This window comes from Doryrhamphus excisus, chromosome 5 (assembly GCF_030265055.1).
Source record: "Doryrhamphus excisus isolate RoL2022-K1 chromosome 5, RoL_Dexc_1.0, whole genome shotgun sequence".
NCBI classification, from domain to species: domain Eukaryota; kingdom Metazoa; phylum Chordata; class Actinopteri; order Syngnathiformes; family Syngnathidae; genus Doryrhamphus; species Doryrhamphus excisus.
This window is the reverse complement of record NC_080470.1, coordinates 23,205,183-23,226,770: the sequence shown is the minus strand read 5'-3', so window position 1 is coordinate 23,226,770 and position 21,588 is coordinate 23,205,183. Positions and strand designations below refer to the sequence as shown.

General features: G+C 42.5%; 1 protein-coding gene across 4 annotated transcripts; it reads right to left on the bottom strand.

Moving 5' to 3' along the window:
• Nucleotides 1-2,432: 2,432 nt before the first annotated feature.
• On the bottom strand, nt 2,433-20,347 carry hdlbpa (high density lipoprotein binding protein a). 4 transcript variants are annotated; one of them, XM_058072807.1, is made up of 28 exons: nt 20,227-20,347; nt 17,104-17,175; nt 15,120-15,235; nt 14,871-15,037; nt 13,801-14,016; nt 13,508-13,714; nt 13,197-13,412; nt 11,335-11,541; nt 11,155-11,262; nt 10,975-11,079; nt 9,176-9,254; nt 8,383-8,522; nt 8,204-8,308; nt 8,018-8,131; nt 7,838-7,924; nt 7,625-7,756; nt 7,334-7,552; nt 6,983-7,204; nt 6,685-6,903; nt 6,456-6,594; nt 5,248-5,381; nt 5,077-5,181; nt 4,794-4,928; nt 4,563-4,706; nt 4,304-4,483; nt 3,827-3,943; nt 3,612-3,749; nt 2,433-3,529 (listed from the first exon to the last, which is right to left on the bottom strand). In XM_058072807.1, the coding sequence occupies exons 3-28, from the start codon at nt 15,193-15,195 to the stop codon at nt 3,440-3,442; spliced, it is 3,801 nt and encodes a 1,266-aa protein (XP_057928790.1). In that variant the 5' UTR covers nt 15,196-15,235; nt 17,104-17,175; nt 20,227-20,347; the 3' UTR covers nt 2,433-3,439. The 4 variants fall into 4 exon arrangements, with proteins under 4 accessions (XP_057928790.1, XP_057928787.1, XP_057928789.1 ...); XM_058072804.1 differs by having other exon boundaries at nt 5,248-5,387; nt 20,227-20,323; XM_058072806.1 differs by lacking the exon at nt 20,227-20,347 and adding an exon at nt 20,125-20,188 and having other exon boundaries at nt 5,248-5,387.
• Nucleotides 20,348-21,588: the final 1,241 nt, after the last annotated feature.

Genomic DNA, 21,588 nt, shown 5'->3' with positions numbered 1-21,588 from the left:
TTCATGCAAACGCTGACTGAATTAACTTCATTTTTTTAAACCATAAATGAATGCGGTTGCTGGATTTCAACTTGCATGCAGGACAAATCAGGAAGAAAATTGGATGTTTTTTTTTTTTAAGGGAAGGCTGAAAGTTTTGTAACATTTCAACTAGCAAAGCCTTTTATGTGTGTGTGTGTGTGTAGGCACATTGTGGTCATGTGAATGTGCTGCATCTCATCACATGATTGAGTCTTGACAGTCTCGTGGCGTAGGATTCCACAGTCTGGCAGCCTCCTCAAATCCAAATTGACCTACACACACACACACACACACAGAATGAAATATGAAAATGCAATCCAAAAGAAACCCTTTTTCTGTGTCAAAAAATGAAGCAACTCAGTCAAACTCATGGATGAGACATCAAGTATAACTACTGCAGCATACTATTATATCTGCTTGATAAAGTGCGCTTAATGGCAGTATAAATATATGATAAATATATATTGAGAGAGAAATATATACATTAATTTTGACCAAACATTTCACCTTTCAGTGGTCTGTTCTCAGCTTTTGGCTTACATTTTTTTCAAATAGGTTTCTCAAGTGCCTTTTACAATGACAGAGCACGCATTGAATGTATTCATAGTGACACCCAGTGGTGAAAAGTAGAACTGCAGTAACATGACGTCACACGACGCTGTACGTAATCTTTTAATGAATGTTCAGTATATCGTGTTTCTTATTATACTGTATGCCATTAGGTTAGCTTCATTTATTGCCATTTTCTTTTTAAATAATATCCAAAGATTGTGTTGTTTTTGGAAAATGGAAAATTTATCATTTAAAAAAAGTCTCTGTATTTGGGTTAGGTAAGTAAGAAGTCTTTTTCGTAATAATTCGTGAAGTAATAATCTTTTTCGACTCTCCCGTACATGTTTAGTACATATGCTGTATTGTGTGTTAGAAGGCGGTCATTGGACACGGATAACACACAGAATGGCCGCCAACAACATGCAACGCCTCAGAAGGATGACAAAAAAAGCGCCCTAAGACACAAACGCACCTCTTAAGTGTTGCTTTCATTTTGTAAAGTGTGAAAGTACTGTGGCGGCACCTGTAGGGCCGCCCCTGGATGCTTCTCCAAAGACTAGCTGGCGGAAGCAGAGACAATTTAACTGCAATCACCTGTTATCTTCATCTGACAGACACACTCCATTACAAGGCGGAAAAATTGCTTTTCTCGCCACCAGCCATCACTGTTAAATTATCTTAATTGTGTCATGATTATGCCTCACAGCTCTGGTGAGAGCTTAATGCTGGAACACACACACACACACACACAGCCTATGAAGTGCACTTGTGCAGCGTTCAAGAGGAAGCCGGACAACATTTACAACATCAGCTACACAATCCAATGCAGAATTGTCACTGGTACCAATTAATACTGTGATCCTTTTCTTTCACCCAAAGGCCTTTGTTATAGTATTCTGTAGTATTTTTAAATGGGTCTCAAAAGTGTATTGTTCAAAATGTAGCCTTAATGCTAACACGCTGTTTTGGTGTGTGTAGCTTTAATGCTAAAGGGCAGTGTTTGTCTCCAAGAAGCTTGTCAGATGATAAACACTTCAACTTATACTAAAATACACTCAAACTCTGCACTTGCCCAACATGATAACATGATAAGAAAGTGCTAATGTTACACTTTGATTTGAACATCATGCTAGATTAGCATATACGCTGAATAGAAACTTGATCAAACTTACAAGTCCCTTATGTGTAGCTGATGGATATATATATATATATATAGTTGGAACAGCTCAATTTATAAGATGTGCAGTGAAGCCTGTTTTTTTTTTTTTTTTTAAACAAACTAAAGTGCTAACATTACACTCACATTTGAACAGCATCGTCATGCTTAGTTAGCCTGTTCAATGTTGACTGCTCCCACGTCTGGAAATGACTAACGGAGTTAGAAAAGCTACATTTTTAAGATTAGGAAAACCTGTTTGTTTGTTTTTTTCAAAGCTAAAGTGCAAGTAAAAAAAATCCTGTATAGTAAAATTTTTTCACCCAAAAAAAATAAAAATATACAAATAAATAAGCACAGTGTTTGTCAGTTCCCCCCCAAAAAATGTATCCATTGAAACTTTTTTGCACAGATCCACGAGCGATTAAGCAATTGTGTAAGAAATCTTGTTCAGCGATGAAAGAGCAAACGCGTATCTTCAAATCAAAAAACGATCGGTCTGCACCAGAAACTACTAAAGTGTCATTGTCAACATGAACACCCCACATTTGATAGTTTGAAGAGCTCAGTTTAAGATGTGTAGCGAAACCTGTAGAGAAAAGAAAACTTACAACTCCCTCGTCTGCAGCTAACGGCATCTTCAGCATCAGCATCTTCCCTGACCTCAAGCGGTGAGCATCACTCCCAAAAAGACACAGGTTGGTACACAAAGATTTTCCATTTTTATTGACATTTTTGGACGATTTCTTTTCCAGTGTCATCCTTAGTAACCGTTCACCACAGTTGCATATCGTTGGATGAAAGCTAGGAGGATGTAAACAGCGGGGCCGGGCAGAAGCGCGACACGAGAGTGAGCATCCCGCCAAGCTAAATCTGCACGACTTTACTCTGCAGAGCAAGTAAAGACACCTTCCAGTTGTCCGTTTAAACGGCACCACCGCGTCACCTTGGCCTGATTTACATCCTCCTTGTTGTAAGGCTGATATTTCGAAACAAAAAAAGGGCGGCTAGGGTCATTGCTATTCAAATAGAAAATGTGCCTACCAACTGGAAGACAAAGGGACTGGACACTGACCCCAAAGAGGATGAAGGACACCAGGCTTCAAGAGACGAGTTGGCACATGTCGTTTAAGCTCACATTTTCTTTTGTAACGTATTTCATTGTAAAAAAAACAACAAAAATTAACTTAGTGTGAGGTTTGAAGAGGTCTGGGACTAGTGTTTTTTGTCTTTATTTTTTTTTTTGCATGATCTCCAAGCATCTGGCAGTTTCAGCGGGTGCTTGAAAGAACCTCCTTCCTAGTGATAACAATTATAAGGCGACAAGGTGAGCAGACCAAACCGCACTCCAGCAGCTACAAGCACTGTGCTTGACACGTGAAAGCACAATTTCCACTTTAAAAAGCAAGTGATGGGGCAGCAGGGTACTAATAGAGCGGCCCCTCCCCCCATCCCAAAGATTTCATAAGAAGGGCAGCTCTACAAAACACATGCTAACATTTAAATGCTTGTTCCTTTGAGCATTTAGATATTTGTTTGTTTTTTTAATGCCACTGACACTGAGGAAAAAAGGCATTTTCAAGTTGATGGATGAGTGACACTGAGAATTTTTAGGGTCAGTGGTCAGTCCGTAGGGACGTGGGGGGTGTCAAGAGGGGGCGAGGATGGGGAAGATTGTGTCGAGTTGAAGATGAAATGGAGCGCCGCCACTTAGAACCGCTTAGGTCCCCAAGGAGAGGCCTTGGCCGCCACCGGAGCCCCGAAGCTGGGGAAGTCCTCAGAGCTACTCATGTCCGGTGCCTGGCAGGGACATTTACAAAAACATGTTCACACCCAAGTGGGGAGGATGCTAAATGTTCAGTCCTGGATGGGGCGGTCTCACCTTCTCATTGCCCGTGGCCCAGGGAGCCTCCCTCACTACGAAGCCTTTGGATGGTCCACGCTGTTCATCCATGGATGAAGCACTGCCCCCGGAAGACCTCATGTATGCCTTTGCCTCGTTCTCCACAATGTCTGCCATCTAACAAGGGCAGCACGTTATCACGGTTCTCAAAAAAAAAAAAAAAAAAGACCTGGTCTTACAAAAACAAAGCTTACGTATTCTTCTTCGAGGTTAAGCAGGTGGTCGATGGCTTCGTCCACAAGCTCAGGACGGCCCGTCACAGTCACAAGGTCAGGGTTTGCGGCTCCTGTCTGAGGAAACCTGAGATCAACCTGCAAACAAGACCGACTTTCAGCCATGTCTAAAAACGTCCGGTAAACTGAAAGCACAGTGAATGTAGAGGCTAAAAAAAAAGTCCAGTCCATCAACATTGGCTGCATTCTGGTTCCAAGCAACTCAAAGGCCACGACCATCATGTAGGATAAGGATGGTATCCTTGAACATGTGAAAGGATCTGCTGTTATAAATGAGACAGTGATAAGTAAACCGGTCGCTTCCTCCTCCCAATAAGGCTGGCTCTCCCTCCCTTGCAACACCACTTCCAGTATGCCAGACAACCACAGGAATGTTAGAAAGTTGCACCCAAAACATTTTTTTTGCATGCCCCCCCTCCCTCAAACACCCACACATACCTTGAACTCATCCATGATCTTGCGGATGCCCTTGCCCTTAGCACCGATGATGCGCGCATGGACTCTGCTGTTCAGAGTGATGTCCTCGGAGATCATATCCTCCAGCTCGTCCACAAAGGCCTTGATGGCGTCACGTGCAGCTATGGCTTTGTGCTCATACCCTGTAATGGTAATCTGATCCTGTGGTGAGGGGAAAAAAAAAATCAATGCTAATCAACATTCCACAATAAGTGACACTGAGGAGAAGAATGTATAATACCTGGTTTTCATCGTTCTTCTCTGGGAACTGGATGTTCACATCGTGCTTGGTGCGGATGCCTGTAATACTGGCGCCCTTGCGGCCGATGATTTTTGGGTGATATTTGGGGTCCACAGTGATGGTCAGTTTGAAGCTCCTGAGTGCCTGCAGAAGGGGAACCAGGCCACGCGGGGTTAAGATGTTTCTCACAGGCTTTGAGACCACCAACAATGAGCGTGTGGCGATACCAACCCTATCCTCCTGCTCGACCTGCAGCTCTTTGACGCGCTCCATCAGTCCTTCTCTGGCGCGCTCCAGATGATTGGCCAAGCCGGTGATGGCGATTTTATCAGACTGCTGCTCAGGAGCAGGCACTTGAATATTTACCTGGTGGAAAGGAGGGATGTCACAGATCAGTAGGCTTTATAGGACGAGGAGGAGGAGAGGACTTTGTATTGTAAATTAAAAAACAAAAAAAGGGGGTAAAAAAAAGTATATTTTCCCAATCCACAAGCAAACCTGCTGAGCAACGTACCTCAAATTCATCCATCATCTTGCGAATTCCACTTCCTTTTTGTCCGATGATGTAACGATGAAGCTCAAAAGGCACTTCCACCTCTATAGTGACTGGAACCAAAGCCTGAGAAGGAGAGACTAAATTAGTGAAACTCAAAACACACACAAAAAGAGATTTTGGATTCAAAACCTTCAGTGCTTCTGCAGCAGCCTCGCATCGCTCTTGGCGGCCAGAAATCACAATCACATCACACTTTTTCGGCGCGTTCGGATCAACGGCCTCCTTCACTTCACCGTTGGCTTCTCCGTTCTCCTGGATGACCTCTGCAGCTTCAAGAAGAGAGCAGCAGAGAGCAGAAAAAAAGCATCAAATTAAAGCTCAACAGGCATCAATAGTCCAGTAGAACCTGCTTAGGTTCACATAGCTTATGTTGGCAACTTAAGTCCTAGTTCTGAAAAGTGCCATTAAAGCCTAGGTCACAACTGGCTCTACAGGCTCCTACGGCCAGTCCACTTGCAAAGAAATGCATAGAGTATGTGAAGTGTTGATTTTCGAGCTGTAGACGGTCTGCAGTGTTTCTTTGTCATGTCAAACTCAGGTGCTTACATTTTTTTCAGGTTGCAAGACAACGTTCCGCCCTCTAAGTCTTTGTGCGTCGTCCATACAGCCAATGTGTGTCTTACAAAAATGTTAATTTCCCAGAATCCATGGTTCTATATGTATCACACAAGTCTTTCGGGTCCTAACGCAGCAAAACAGCACAAGACCACCACCATATTTAACTGCTCCAAAAGGTCTTAGGGATCATTAAAGGTGTTTTCAGGCAAAATTGAGACAAGCCTTAAGGTTCTTTTTATTCAGCAGTGGTTTTCCTCTTGCAACTCTGCCATGCAGATCTTTGCATGGCGTTTTGCCCAGTGTCTGTCTTTAGTGGAGTCATGAACACCGACCTGAACTGAGGCAAGTGAGGCCTGCAGTTCTTTAGATTGCTCATTTTGGTTCGTTGGGCACTACAGGGAAGGTTCTCCACTGTTGCATCTTTCGGCCATTCTTGGAGTCGCTGGAGTGACAGAGCTTTAGAAATAGCCTTATAACCTTTCTTGACTAGTCATTTATTTATGTATTTTTAAAGCTGCTAGATAAATTGAACTCTGGTGTGATAAAGCACTTTTTTGACTAATATTTAAATTTGTTTGATGGTCTCAGACATTTAAGTGTGACCAACATGCAAAAAAAAAAGTAAGAAATCAGAAAGGAGGCAAACGCTTTCACACCACTGTACATGTACACTTTGTGAAAAATATGCATCTCGGCTTCATGATAGAGGTGAAAAAGCCTATTAGGATGAACTGTGGTGAACAGTTTCAAGTCTTGTGAGCTCAAGCCAAGTCTTTTACCTTGAGGGTCCTCACGCTCTGGGAACTTTATATGTACATTGTGATCTCGGGTGATCTGCTGAATTTGCGAACCCTTGGGCCCCATGATGGAACGATGGAACTTCTGAGGAATTGTACACTCGATGGTCACTTGAGCATCCTAGAAAAACAAATACAGATGGAATTCTTTCAGCAATGTCTCAGGGAGGGGGGAAGCACATTCCAAACCTACATGTGTGTATGCACTCACCAAGTCCTCAACAATCTCCTGCATGCGCTTCTTGGCTGCCTCCACACATTCTTTGGCTCCTTTGAGTGTGACCTTGTCGCTCTGCGTGCCCGTGCGAGGGAAGCTCACCATCACACCGCCGTACTCGTCTGCCAGGTCCCGCAGGACTTGGCCACGGCGAGCCACAAAGTGCCGATGGTGCTTGGGGTCCACGCTCATAGTGTCCTCGATGACGTTGTCCTGCAGGCGGGGAGCAAACGTTAAACATACACTTTGTACACAACACTTTTGTGTTGCCATGGCACGTGTGGACCCGTACCAAGCTCTTGATGAGCTCCTCCAGCTCCTTCTGAGCATCACGCACGGCCTCCTCAGTGCCGATGACAGTGATGAGCTCCTGATCTTTGTCCTCCGCCGTGGGGAAAATGATTCTGGCTCCAGTGCTGTCACGCACTTTACGGATGTTGCCGCCGCCTTTACCGATGAGGAACTTGTGATACTCTGGCTTGGCACGCAGCTCGGCTGTGTGGCTCTTAGTTTGCTAAGGAATAAAAGAGATTTTAATGAAAATACAGCGGAACCCGTTTGTCGACACAGATAGAAGCGCCTGGAAAAATAGTGTCATATTGCAGGGGTCCACATTGTGGGGAATTTGAATCTGCGTACAAACCTTCTCCTCTGCCAGGGCCAGAAGCTGCTGCTTGGCTTTCTCCACCTCCTCAACGGGGCCTCTTATAGTAACCTTATCGATTCCTGAGCCTTCGCTGGGGAAGTGGATGTGCACACCACCGCACTCCTCCATGATGGAGCGCACAAAGCGACCCTTTGACCCAATCAAGGAGTTGTGCAGCTTGGAAGGAATGGATACATCCAATTCTGTGATGTTTGCCTAAATACAAGACATTCAACAAATAATGTTGGCGAGTGAGGCAATGATTGTGTGTGCGTGCAAGAATCTTACCAGTTCTTTCTGGATCGCCAAAATTCTCACTCTTGCAGCCTCACAGTTTGCCTTCTTGCCTGTGATGATAATCATCTCAGAGTTGCTGTTCTCAGCAGGCAGGTCAATTTTAGTGTTGGTTTCCTCACGAATCTGCAAAGTTGTCAAAAGTGAGCATCGGTCCAAGCTGAATTTCAGTGCTTACATGTGGTTGATGTTTGCAGAATACACAACCTTCTTGATGTTTGAGCCACCTTTCCCAATGATGTTCCTGTGGAACTGCTTGAAGATGGGGACTGAGACGGAGTAGCTGTTCTCCACCTTTGCGGGGACACTCCAGGTTAGCGCGGCAACATGGAATCAGGACTAGTTTTTCCAATATGTGACAGTGAACGTTGAGCTTGCAAGAGTTACCATCTCAGCCACAATCTTCTGCATGAACTTTGAACACTTTTCCACCTCAGTTCGCGGTCCCCTCAGCTGAACAATGTCACTCTTCTGAGCGGGGTCGGGGAAGTTAATGATGACCTAATAATACATATTTATAAAAGTGAGGAAAATGTACAAAGCAGAAATTTTTAATACGAGTGTCCAACTCACCTCTGGGAATTTGTCGCGTACTTCTTTAATCTTCTCCCCTTTTTGGCCAATAATGGCTCTATGAAAACGATGTTCGATGATCAGGTCCTTTGTACGCTCGTTCTCCTGCGAGGCGGTGTACATTAGAGTTACAGTCACGTTAGGGTCTTGTCAAGCAAAAAAATGGTATGTGCGCGAACCATGCGCGACGCAAGCTCAAGCAGCTCCTTCTTGGCCTCTTGGACGCCCTGGGGGTCCCCTTCGATGCGGATCAAGTTGCTCTTCTCGTGGTCAGGGGGGATGCGGACAGTCACCTTGTGCAGCTCCTTGATGCGGTTGACTAAACACCAAAATCAAATTACATGAATTAATATGAGTGAATTCCCAAAGTGGGATTCCTTATTTATAAATGCGAGATTTTCAGAGTCGGGGCATAGAAAACCTGTTCACGATCTTCTAAATGGGTATTTTTAACATTAGAACTCCCTAGATATGACATAACACCCCCGTAGTCACCCTTACACTTGTTTTACCTAACATCGTAGGCACAATAAGGCACAACAATGGCTGAAGTGTGTACCAGTGCCAAGTGACGTCGGTGGTTCAGAGAGTTTTAACTTGCTCTGGGCTACGGCTAAAACAGTAGTTTGCGTTTATTGTGCCTGTTGTGATATCATTCAAACACACGCTTAACAGCCTGTGCTGGCGATGAAGTCTGGTGCTTGTGTGTCTCACCCAACATTAACATTACTGGCACTGGTATTTGTGTTTAATATATTTAATTTTGGCATTTTTAATGATTGAAAAGGCTTCATTTAGGCAAACGTCACATTTGCTTAAATATGCAAGCGTTTACTAATAGGCCGTATTCACCTTTGAAACCCTGATTTAATTACTGTATTTTTGAATGAGCATGATAGAGTAAAGCCACAAAATTGGAAGCACGAGGTGGTTAGGGATGACTGTATTTGCAGTGGACAGTAGAATACTTACTGTTAGCACCTGCCTTTCCTATCAGATGTCTGTGGAATTTGGGATCCACGCTGATCTCAGTGTAGTCCATGCGATTCGCCTGTTACGGCAAAGCAATATACAGTGAAGAAAATAAGTATTTGAACACCCTGCTATTTTGCTATTTCTCCCACTTAGAAATCATGGAGGGGTCTGAAATTTTCATCGTAGGTGCATGTCCACTGTGAGAGAGATAAACTAAAAAGAAAAATCCAGAAATCACAATGCATGATTTTTTAACAATTTATTTGTGTGATACAGCTGCAAATAAGTATTTGAACACCTGAGAAAATGAATGTTAATATTTGGTACAGTAGCCTTTGTTTGCTATTACAGAGGTCAAACGTTTCCTGTAGTTTTTCACCAGGTTTGCACACACTGCAGGAGGGATCTTGGCCCACTCCTCCACACAGATCTTCTCTAGATCTGTCAGGTTTCTGGGCTGTCGCTGAGAAACACGGAGTTTGAGCTCCCTCCAAAGATTTTCGATTGGGTTCAGGTCTGGAGACTGGCTGGGCCATGCTAGAACCTTGATATGCTTCTTACGGAGCCACTCCTTGGTTTTCCTGGCTGTGTGCTTCGGGTCGTTGTCGTGTTGGAAGACCCAGCCACGACCCATCTTCAATGCTCTGACAGAGGGAAGGAGGTTGTTCCCCAAAATCTCACAATACACGGCCCCAGTCATCCTCTCTTTAATGCAGTGCACTCGTCCTGTCCCATGTGCAGAAAAACACCCCCAAAGCATGATGCTACCACCCCCATGCTTCACAGTAGGGATGGTGTTCTTCGGATTGTACTCTTCATTCTTCTTCCTCCAAACACGCTTATTGGAATTATGACCAAAAAGTTCTATTTTGGTCTCATCTGACCATAAAACTTTCTCCCATGACTCCTCTGTATCATCCAAATGGTCATATGCAAACTTAAGACGGGCCTTGACATGTGCTGGTTTAAGCAGGGGAACCTTTCGTGCCATGCATGATTTCACATCATGACGTCTTAGTGTATTACCTACAGTAACCTTGGAAACGGTGGTCCCAGCTCTTTTCAGGTCATTGACCAAGTCCTGTCGTGTAGTTCTGGGCTGATTCCTCACCTTTCTTAGAATCATTGAGACCCCACGAGGTGATATCTTGCATGGGGCTCCACTCCGATTGAGATTGACCGTCATGTTTAGCTTCTTCCATTTTCTAATGATAGCTCCAACAGTGGACCTTTTTTCACCAAGCTGCTTGGTAATTGCTCCGTAGCCCTTTCCAGCCTTGTGGAGGTGTACAATTTTGTCTCTGGTGTCTTTGGACAGCTCTTTGGTCTTCGCCATGTTACAAGTTAAAGTCTTACTGATTGTATGGGGTGGACAGGTGTCTTTATGCAGCTAACGACCTCAAACAGGTGCATCTGATTCAGGATGATACATGGAGTGCAGGTGGACTTCTAATGGGCAGACTAACAGGTCTTTCAGGGTCAGAATTCTAGATGATACACAGGTGTTCAAATACTTATTTGCAGCTGTATCACACAAATAAATTGTTAAAAAATCATGCATTGTGATTTCTGGATTTTTCTTTTTAGTTTATCTCTCTCACAGTGGACATGCACCTACGATGAAAATTTCAGACCCCTCCATGATTTCTAAGTGGGAGAAATAGCAAAATAGCAGGGTGTTCAAATACTTATTTTCTTCACTGTAAATACTGTCAATATAACTATTAGGTATAACTATAAATATAGAGCTGAGGTTCCACACTACTTTGGGGAACACGACTGACGTCATTACTCACTAAATCTGTAACAATGGCTTCAATCTGGCTGTGCACCATCTGCACATCTTTGGTGGGACCCTCCAGGGCGATTTTATCTTCTCCCTCTGTGAACTCAATGTGCACCTGGATACCAAACATATGACTTAACACATAAAAATGTAAACACTTCTTCAAACCAGCATCCACTATTCAGCCTACCTTGGGCATTTGTTGTGTAATTTTGGCCAAGTTCTGCCCCTTCTTACCAATGATGAATCGATGGAGCCAAGAAGGAGCTGTTACCGAGGAAACAGTGTAACTGTTTGCCTGCAAATACAAAACGTGCCTTTTGAGGAAATAAGAGTGATACACAAACACAAATTAGTCATGATTTGTTACCTTGGCATAGACTTCAGTGAGAGCCTGACCAAGGCGGTCAGGCTCCCCACGAAGGATGACGGTTTCTGAGCTGCTGTCAGAAGGTGGGATCTCAACTGAGACGCCAGTTCTATCCAGGATCTCCTGCAGGGTGTTTCCCTTGGGGCCAATCACATACTTATGCTGAGATTTCTTCACCTCCACGGCAATGGTGGTGGCGTTCTTCTTCTGCAAAGCACAAATAAAGCTGATCAGATGCTTTGTGCCACATCGGCACACATCCATGGGTAAGACTAGTGCCATAACATCTGCACACATTTGTGTGTAATAATTTTTTTTACAAAAATAAAAAGCAGGTTGTGCCACATTAGTACCTGTAGTACTTTAAAACACCTGTCCAAACGTTTTCCATACTCCCGGAAAAATCAAGGGATGACGGACCACATGGATTTTACCAAAGATGTCAATTCAAGGGTTTTGTCATAACCTTACAATGTGTTCTCCTATAACTAATTCCCAGCCTAATGTTCCTAAATTTGTAACTTCATTGTTTTGTTTCTCATAATTTAGAAAATACCATCTATTCATTAGTCTTAAAATTGAGGTTTTCCTAATATGACTTAATTCTCTTAAATTTATGACTAAAATGGCAATATTATGAATTCATTGTCCAAATACTTTGACCGTCATAAAATTTCACATTTTTCTTAGTATTTACATTTTTTGCTTCTAAAAATTATGCTTTTTCCTAATACAATGATGTTCTTTGTTAAAATTATGCCCTCCACTGTACAATTACAAGTTTTGCTGGAAAATTTTGACATTATTATTGTAAAATTACTGCTGTTTTTTCCCATTTTTGCTGGGGTGTTTTTATTCCCTTCTCTTTCTCTCTTTTTTTTCTTTAAAAACATTCAAGATTTATAGCCTGTCAGTACAAGTGTAGGCTAATAACACGGATCAGTGAAATCAGAACTTAAAGGTTTGTCTTGCGTTGTAGATACATTTTTGAGCCAGTAGAACAATAGTCTTGTTGCCAGATGAAGGGGATTTCAACCACAAAACAAGCAATCATGAATCAGTCACTGGATGACATGTTCATTTCTAATCTATACACAATCATGCTTATTAACTAATGTACTTTATTGTAAGGTTAGAGTACATCACTGACATTAGGATATGTATACTGAAATGTTTTTTTACACAGCCTCTGATATATGTGCATTGTAAGCTCAAAAGGTCTTTAAGATGACATCTCTGATGAGTGAACAGAATGAATGGTAGTGCAGTAAAAATGCGGTTTGGTGTTTGTGACCCCTGTCTGCTTTAAAATGCATATGATTATTTTTAAAATTGGTAGCTTAAATAGAAGCGGCTGCAGCTATAAAGCCAGCAGAGGGCGCTGTGTCACAGATTCTCTTAAAAGGGGCCTATTATGCTTTTTCCCCCTTTCCTGACCTATAAATGTAGTTAGAATGTTGTTTTCTCATGTTAAACGATGCCAAAGTTTCAGATAATGAAGTTTGCGTATTTGGAAGTGAGCACTGGAAGAAGTTTGGGATGGCTCAAAACGCTCGGTTTTAGAAGGCGTGGTAAAATTGCCCTTTTGTGATGTCACAGAGGGGCTGGGTTGTATTTGTTGAATTGTATTTTTAGAATGTGCCAAAAAAAACAACAACAACAATATTGGACATAAAGCCTGCAAGCACTGCGTCGACCCAACCCATGTTTGTTTGTTGTTTTTAATTATGTACTTAATAACAAATATTATTGTTACGGTACTTAATTCGGGGACTAAAGATGGATATTAGCCACTCTTGTATACTGAACAAATCTACATCTTTAGTGGCGGCACACCAAAAATAAAAAATACAAATTCATACCTTGTCTTCGTAAACCTTCTTGATCATAGCCATAGCAAGGGCCACCTGCTCCTTCTCCCCAGTGATCACGATCTCTGTCTTGTTCACGCTTGGAGGGGGGATGTTAATGCGAGCGCCGGTCTCCTGCATCATCTCCCCAACTATTTTGTTGTAGGCACCGGTGATGAACGGGTGGTACACCTTGTCAATGTTCACCCTCTCAACGGCTCGCTTATCCTAAAATTAAAAAAAAATGTGCTCAATAATCTTGTATGTGCAATAAAATAAACATAATACCTCTACTTCCTTGGAGATAGTAGTATTCCAAGTACCTGCTCGGCAGAGATCAACAGGATCTCATGCTTTGCCTTCTCCAAGCCTTCCTTGGTTCCAGAGATCTTGATCTGGTTGCTGGGGTCATCGGGTCGGGGGATCTGGATTTTGGTGGCGGTCTTCAGCTCAAGCTCCTGCAGCTTCTCCCCATTTTTTCCTATGACAAAGCGATGGTGCTCCTTGGGGATGCCAACAGTAGCCGAGGCCTGTCAAGATATAAATATACATTAAAAAAATATATATTTGTTATCCACGGTAAAGACTGGAAATAATAATGGACCAAGCTATTCACCTGAGTCTGCAGTCGGGACACAATCTCCTTGCGAGCCTTCATCACAGCGTCCAGCTTTCCAGACACCATGATGGAGAGGCCCTGATCTTTTGCCAAGGAGAGCTCCAGGTGGGCTCCGGTCTTGTGCATGATGTCCACACAGACCTTCGCTTGATCTCCTTCCCCAAACTGGTTGATGTCCTTGTACTTGCGCTCTTCCAGAGGAACATGGAAAACCTAGTTCCACAGGGAAGGCATTCCAGTTTTAGAATATGATGACCACACAGGCTCTTTCATCATGTTGCCTAACTCCAAGTGCAACAGGGCGGAGTCGGTCCAAATAAGTGAAAACATCTGCACAGGCGGACGTAGTGTTTCTTACGCAATCCTACCTACACTTGGTGGTCCCTGATGAGTGAGACGCCCATCCCCACATCAGATTTCAACAACTGCCACAGTCCAAGCAGTCTAATCAGAAGCTGTAGTAATTCTAACCTTGATTAAATTTACTTGAGCTTTGTTAGATCAAAACACAATTATGGCAGAAGACCTTAAAATGTGATATTAGCTTCCACTTCACTATACCCTGAATCTGCACTCGAAGCATCATAGGAGGTGTACTTCTTCCAGCCAATAATAATCTGCAGGGTTCAAAGAGTGTATCGTCTTCAATATATTACTTAAAATCGTTTCATTTTTATAAGGTGTGGCAGCTTTTATTGGAGTGCCGCACCGCCACCATCAATTACATGTAGCGTAAACCCTGGTTTTATAATCCGGAAGTTACCATAATTTCAACTGTTTTCCTCTATAAAGAAAGCACTTTTGAAATTTGGCAACGCTTAAATTCAAACAATGCCTCTTCACTAGGTCACTGCAATGTGCATGGCAGGCCTGTAGTTGGCGATGTCACTGTGTACCGTTTCGACATGTGCAATAAAGCCACTCAGTAGCATGAACTTGTGTCTCAGAATTTACAGGCGCCGATTTTCTGTTTATACAGAAACAATAATACAGTTCCACATTAAACCAGTTTTCCAAGGTTTCTGTTTTGGGACACAAATGGTAAATAGTAAAAAAGGCGCTCATACCTGGGTGATGACAGAAGACTTCAGAGGACGAATTTTGGAAGCCCAGGCGCTAGCAGTCTCCTGGGTGCCTTCACTTGTGGCCGCCTTCTCAGGTAGAGGTGGGAAGGCATCCTTGTAGGTGGGAAGGGCATCCTCCTCCTCTCCTGCACTGGCTCCAGTCCCAGCAGCTGATTAAATGACACAAGACAAGGCAGGGCTCGGCCTAGTTCTTCAGTTTTGACATCACCTTCCCAAAAAACAAGTACTCACCACCAGCCTGCTCGGGCAAGAGCCCAATGCGGTGCTCATTGAAGCTTTCCTGCGTAAGTACGGCGACTGAGCTCATGGTCAAAATCCCACGCTAAACACAGAGTCCGAGTGTGCCACTGAAAGGAAAACATGCATACAAACACATTACCTGACTTGGCATGACTACTGCTATAAATTAGCGTTAGTCAAAGAGAGTGGGTGTTAAGGGGAATCGTGTTGTCCTTCACATGTAGAGCATAGCAAAGATATCGAGATTGGACTTTGTGATTTTTTTCCCTCCATTATCTAATCTGGCTTTATCAAATGTCACAAGGGACTCACAGCTCGGGAGTCGAAGGTTTCACGACCTTCGTGTTCACAATGTTAAAACACTGAGGATCCTTCACCTTCTTGGCATGCGTACACAATCACGTAATCACCGACACGCACACCAGCTGGTTGTACCGTTATCGCTACTCCAAACTAGTTACAGTTCAAACTTTCATAACAGCCAGCAATTGAAAGACTACCAAATATTCCACCAAGTTAAATAAAATTACTGTAAAATGACTAATTTTTGGTGTTGATTTCTTTCCTTTAATGAAAAAACAGCCGTGGGCCACAAATGTCCCCCCAGGTCCCACTTTAGACACCACTGGTTTAATAAATGAAGAAGGTCCTTAACTTAGTTCTGTTGTGATTTGGCACTATATAAATACAAATCAAATGAACTTGACCTTCAGGGTATGGGGGTGTGGATGGTTTTCTTCACCAGTGAAGCTCCAGTCTTTTGGGGGGGATCTTTTTTGGTAAAGGAATTCAAACAGGAGCGAAGAAAGGTGGTTTTAACCCCCCAACAATTCTCCAAAAAGCATAGAAAGACTCCGAACCGGAATGTCATGAAGAACTGGTTGGTCAGAGACGTTTGCCTACTTCAGCTTTCAGTCATGGGTACATACGAATAACCACGCCCACAATCCTAACCCCCGTATATATTTTAGAAACCCCTTTGGATGGCCTGTTCCTCAGACTCCATGAACAAAGGCGCTAGCCAACACTCATGACTTGAGTACAACCGACAGCACGTTTCATGAACTTAGCACATGTACGAAGATATGTTTGGACGTCATAAAGGACACACTAGAGGTAATCTCGATGTATAGTCTTTGGATGTTATACAAAACAGCATGGAAAGCTATGACGGCTCCAGTCCATGTCTGGCTTGACATTTTTGTGGTGACAGAAAGTGCAAAACATGTAGAAGAACCAGAAGAACAATTAGGTTACATAATTATTTACTTCTAATGGGATGTCTGCCAGAGAATAAAATGTCATAGGAAGGATCACCGTTGCCAACTTAGCCGCTACAGATACTTCCTCCCCCCAAAAAACGACTAGCAACAAATCTAATGAGACTTTTGGAGATACGTGGAAGCATGCATCGCTCTTTTCAACAAACAGCGAGTGCTGCTGTGGGTTCTTCAGGTTCTTCTCCCATCTAAAAGTGCTCTGTTTTGTTCAATTGTACCTCTTGTTTGGCTTTTCCTGTTTTTTTTTCCTCACTTTTTTGCAAATTTGATTACATCATTACTGCTAAAGATTTAACCACAGTAATCCCTTGTTTATTACACCATTACTGACACCTCGTGACCAGCGTAAAATACTACATATCACCGCAACATCTTTGAAAGCCTTATATTTGTATTTTGGTTCATTTAGCCATTTTTGTGCTTTGAAATGCTTAATTTAAGCAGGAAATGTGTACAATTCACTTAATATGCATATCTTTGGTCAATAGTAGGCCATATTCAACCACAATACGCAATGATTTATCAAGATATTTCTTAAGAACTGAGTGAAGCCGCAAAATTTGAAGCACAAAGTAGTGAGGGATTACTGTAATGAAGGACAATGAAGGCAGGGAAAAAAAATTATATTTCTATACTTGGTCATGCAAGTGTAAAAACAAGTTAACCAATGGTAATAGTAAGTGGTAAAAACTCACCAGCTAAATGGTCAGTTACCAGATAATCCGTCCTGTAAAGTTGCAAGTTCCCGTCAGCCTGCCAGCTTTTGCCTTTGGAGCAAAGACAACAAGAGCAAACAGATTAGGATTGTCATCTACAAAGAGATTCAAGTCTGAAAAGTACTGATAAATCCATCAAAAAGTTAAAGGGGACCCATTTGTGCTCATTGTTTTTACCCTTTGTCAAAAAATGTGATGTAGTCAATTGTAACCTGATGCATATTCAAATGAAATTAAACCATTACATTTGTATCGAGTTGTGGACTCCTACAGAGCAACTACACACAATAACCAGCACAGAAAACTTTCTACATCTTCCAAAACCTGCACCTATTCCAGCTGTACGCCCTTGGATTTGTGCCGTTTTAATTTATTCCACCCATGGCCCACTTCCGGACACACCCACTCAACTGTAATTGGTCACACGACAAAAAGTGCTTCCTAACTATGAACAAACCCCACTTTCTAATAAGGGGATAGGAGCTGATAAATGAATAAAGTCTTTGGAGAGCTAATTGAAAAGGTTTGGTTCAGAGGAGCTACTGGTAGCTTCTGATCTACTGGCTGGAGACCCCTGGCTGACCGTGTATGAACTCAGAGTGGTAACATAGCACACCGCTGGTGTGGCAGAGCTCAGGCAAAGCGGGGCATGTGGCAACCTCGCCTGCCCGAGCAATAGCGCCGATTGTTGGACACACTTTGTCAGAGGCACTGTTGGTGCCGTGGAGCTCAAAAGCCGGACGTGAGGGCGCCACGCGGACGCACAGCATGTCCGACATTAATGCACCTTCACAAAAACAGTCCCGTGTCAAATGGCGTTAACAGATTAAAATATTTCTCTCTTGCTGGGAATCACCAAGTACATTAACTTCTGCCTGAGCTTGTTTTGTAGCAGAGTAGCAGAGCTTGGGGAAGGGGTGGAGAAGAAGAGCTTAAGGGAGGGCAGATAGTTCATTCGGCTTACAGCCACGCTCATATAAAGGAAGTCCGCCCCTCTGTGACATCACAAAGGGGAAGTTTCACCACAAATGGTGAAAACATGAACGGTATTGACCCTTCCCAGGAGTGGCTGGCCTACCAAAATGATCAAGAGCGCAGCGCCGACTCATCCAATAGGTCACAAAAGACCTGCTTCCAAAAGAATTGCAGGCCTCGCTTGCCTCAAGTCAGTGTTCATGACTCCACCATAAGAAAGACACTGGGAATAAAACGGCCTGCATGGCAGGGTTCCAAGACCAAAACCATTGCTAAACAAAAACATTAAGATCTTTGCGAATACTTGAACTTTTTGAAAGGTGTGCGTCCCATTACGTCTGGTGTAAAAGTAACGCATTTCAGAAAAAACAGTAAAATACAGTGGTGGTGGTGGTGTGATGGTCTGGGGCTGTTTTGCTGCTTCAAGACCTTGCTGTGATAAATGGAACCATGGATATTGCTGTCTACCAAAAAATCCTCAAGGAGAATGTCCGGCAATCTGCTGGTGACCTCATGCTGAAACTAACTTGGGTTCTGCAGCAGGACATTGATCCAAAACACACCAGGTCCACCTCTGAATGGCTGGAGAACAACAAAATGAAAACTTTGGAGTGATCTAGTCCTATTAGATGCTGTGGCAAGAGCTTAAAAAGGTGTTTAACTGAAAAAACCTCCAATGTGGCTGAATGACAACAATCTTGCAAAGATTAGTGTGTCAAAATTCCTCCACAGCACTGTAAGAGACTCATTACATGTTATCACAAACGCTTAATTGCAGTTGCTGCTAAGGGTGGCCCAAGCAGTTATTAGCTTCACTTTTTCCTACCATTAATTTATAGGACTTTAAAATTCCAGTTTTGATTGATCTTTGTTCTCTTTCCAATAAAGATATTTCAAAATAGTACATTTTAAAACTGTAGTTATAATACTCTGAAACCGTGATATTTTTGCCCAAAGTGATCCTACAATCAGTATCTCGTGCCAGCCCATGCCTGGGTGGAATGTTGCGAGAACATTAATATGTATTATATGCGTTATACACAAAATATTTGTCATATTGCAATTAAAAACATTTTATCAAGACAGGAAAAGCGCATCATGTTGAGAGGACAGCATAATTATTCCAACATTATGAATAGGGTATAATCGGACTCAAGTGTGTGCAATTACATCTTTATAAGTCTTTTTCCCCTTTATTGTTGTATTGCAACACTATGAATATTACTGTAACATTTGTGTGGGGTTAAAGACAATAAATATGCAGCAGGTACCAAAAAAGTTTAGATTTTGAGTTGTGTTGGTAAGGGTTTGCTTTAAAAAAAAAAAAAGCTTGATGGTTTAGCCCCTCAACATGTATGGTCTGGTTAGCTGCACTGCGACTGCCTTTAGGATACAACACTATAAAGATTACTATAAAAGATCCTAATCCCAGATTAGGGATTTAAATAGACAGTCAGTGTGGACGCTAGCTAAAACTGACAGCTTCAATCCACACTCAATGCTAGTTAGCTAGCTAACAACGAGCTAGACACATCGTGACAAAACTACATACACGATTCTACTGACTAATGGAGACGTTGATATGTCATCAGCTAACCATCAATTACTAAAAAGGGTGATTATATTATACGACCTTGGACGTCTTGTTCGCAAATCCGGTTAGCTCGTTAGCAAAGTTGCTACAAACTTTGTCTTGAGGAGCTCTGGAGTGACACGTAGCTGACTCGGCTAAAGCTAGCTCAGCCGCTGCGACACAACTTCAGAGAACATTAAAGACGCGGCATGACAACAGCCAGAAAATATGTCGTCATGTGAAATGTCAAAATAACTTCGTAGCATTTTATCATACGAGGTTCATTTTTTTGTCTTACAAACGAGCCGCCTCGGTTGCCAGGGTTGTTAAAAAGTATAAGTTAACTTAGCATTAGCTCGTTAGCCGCTAGCTGGCTAAGTCCACGTAGGCATACATTTCCGTGCGGTACAGACACCAAGTCAGGCCAGAACACACGCCGACAAAAGTGTCACCTCAACACGTAACATTCCACCCCGAATGCGTGACCTCAGCAAATGTCCAAAGACTGCCATGTTGTCACGACGCCAAAGAAACATATGTGCAACGCGACTTACTTCTGTTTTATGTTCTCGTCTGCCCAGAAGGTGCAGAAGCAACGATGAAATTCCACTGGCGAGAAGGTGGGAGTGACGCCTGACGCGTATATACCAGCACCGTCCTCCAATCCTCGCCGCCGACGTCACGCCAGAGTCCGGTTACACGCCAGTCATCCTTCCAGCTCCTGGCTCCACTCTCCAGTCAAAAGTCCTGCTAACATTGCAAAAAAACACACGCAAAAAAATCCACATTTAAAGTTCAAAACGTGTGCGGATGAAGAGGAGCAAAAATCAGCAGGGTTACGGCAGGTTTTCTTTCATATTTACATAAATACCTCAAAACTCAGGAAAAAGGTAGCGTTCATCGTATGGGTTGACGATCTTGAGCCAGTGATGGTCAAACACTAAAAAAAATGTTGGGAGTTAAATTCAAAATGTTTTCAAAGTACTTGAATCATTCATTCATTCAGTTTCTTATCCTCACGACAGGGGTGCTGGAGCCTATCCCAGCTTTCTTCGGGCGAGAGGCGGGGTACACCCTGGACTGGTTGCCAGCCAATCACAGGTACTTGAATCATTCATTACTTATTTTAATTTTCTCATTATTTTTGCAAGGTGAATTAATGTTTAGAAATTAACTTGATATGAACAAGTACAGTATGACAGCCACAAAAGTAACCATTATGTTACATTAATACCTCCAAACTGAACATTATTATTGTAATTTTTGCAAGTACTTGATTTATTTAAGACTTATATTATATATTAATATTGTGTCTTATTGTGTGTTAATCACAAGAATTTTTATTACTTTATTTTCATGCACATTATACCAAGGTGATTTTTTTAACAAATACACATACTACAGTCCCTATCATAAACATTAATGACTAATACCATTAATTCCGCCAATACCTCCAAACTGAACAGTATTGGAATCATTTATTACTGAGTGAGTGTCTTTGTTTATTTTTTGTTCATTTGTATTTATATTTGATTCAGATACCATAACAAGGTAAATAATTTTTTTATTCATTTATTTTTAACTTTTTAGCTCCATAATATGAAATCCCGTAAACGCCAGCTTGAGAGACTGTACAAGAAATCTGGCCATCTCCAAGCTTACACAGACTTTCTACAGCAATATAAAAATGCCTTAAACACTGCCCGGTCACAATACTACTCCAATTTCATTACATCTGGTTCCAACAATCCTAAATCCCTTTTTTCAACAATCAACACACTGCTAAAGCCAAATGACAACTCCTCCTCATCCTTCACCACCACCAAATGCAACAACTTCTTAACCTACTTCCAGTCCAAAATTACCAAAATATACAGCTCCATAAATCCCCCCTCGGCTCACTTGCTGCCCCCCGA

Bases quoted from the DNA above. Each gene is read 5' to 3' on its own strand.
- hdlbpa (XM_058072804.1), bottom strand. From the start codon at position 15,195: ATGAGCTCAGTCGCCGTACTTACGCAGGAAAGCTTCAATGAGCACCGC. The intron at 8,309-8,382 runs GTTCGCGCACAT...ACCGCCTCGCAG, and splicing joins TTGAGCTTGCGTCGCGCATG to GAGAACGAGCGTACAAAGGA. The intron at 4,484-4,562 runs GTATTATACATT...CCCTCACCACAG, and splicing joins AGAAGAACGATGAAAACCAG to GATCAGATTACCATTACAGG.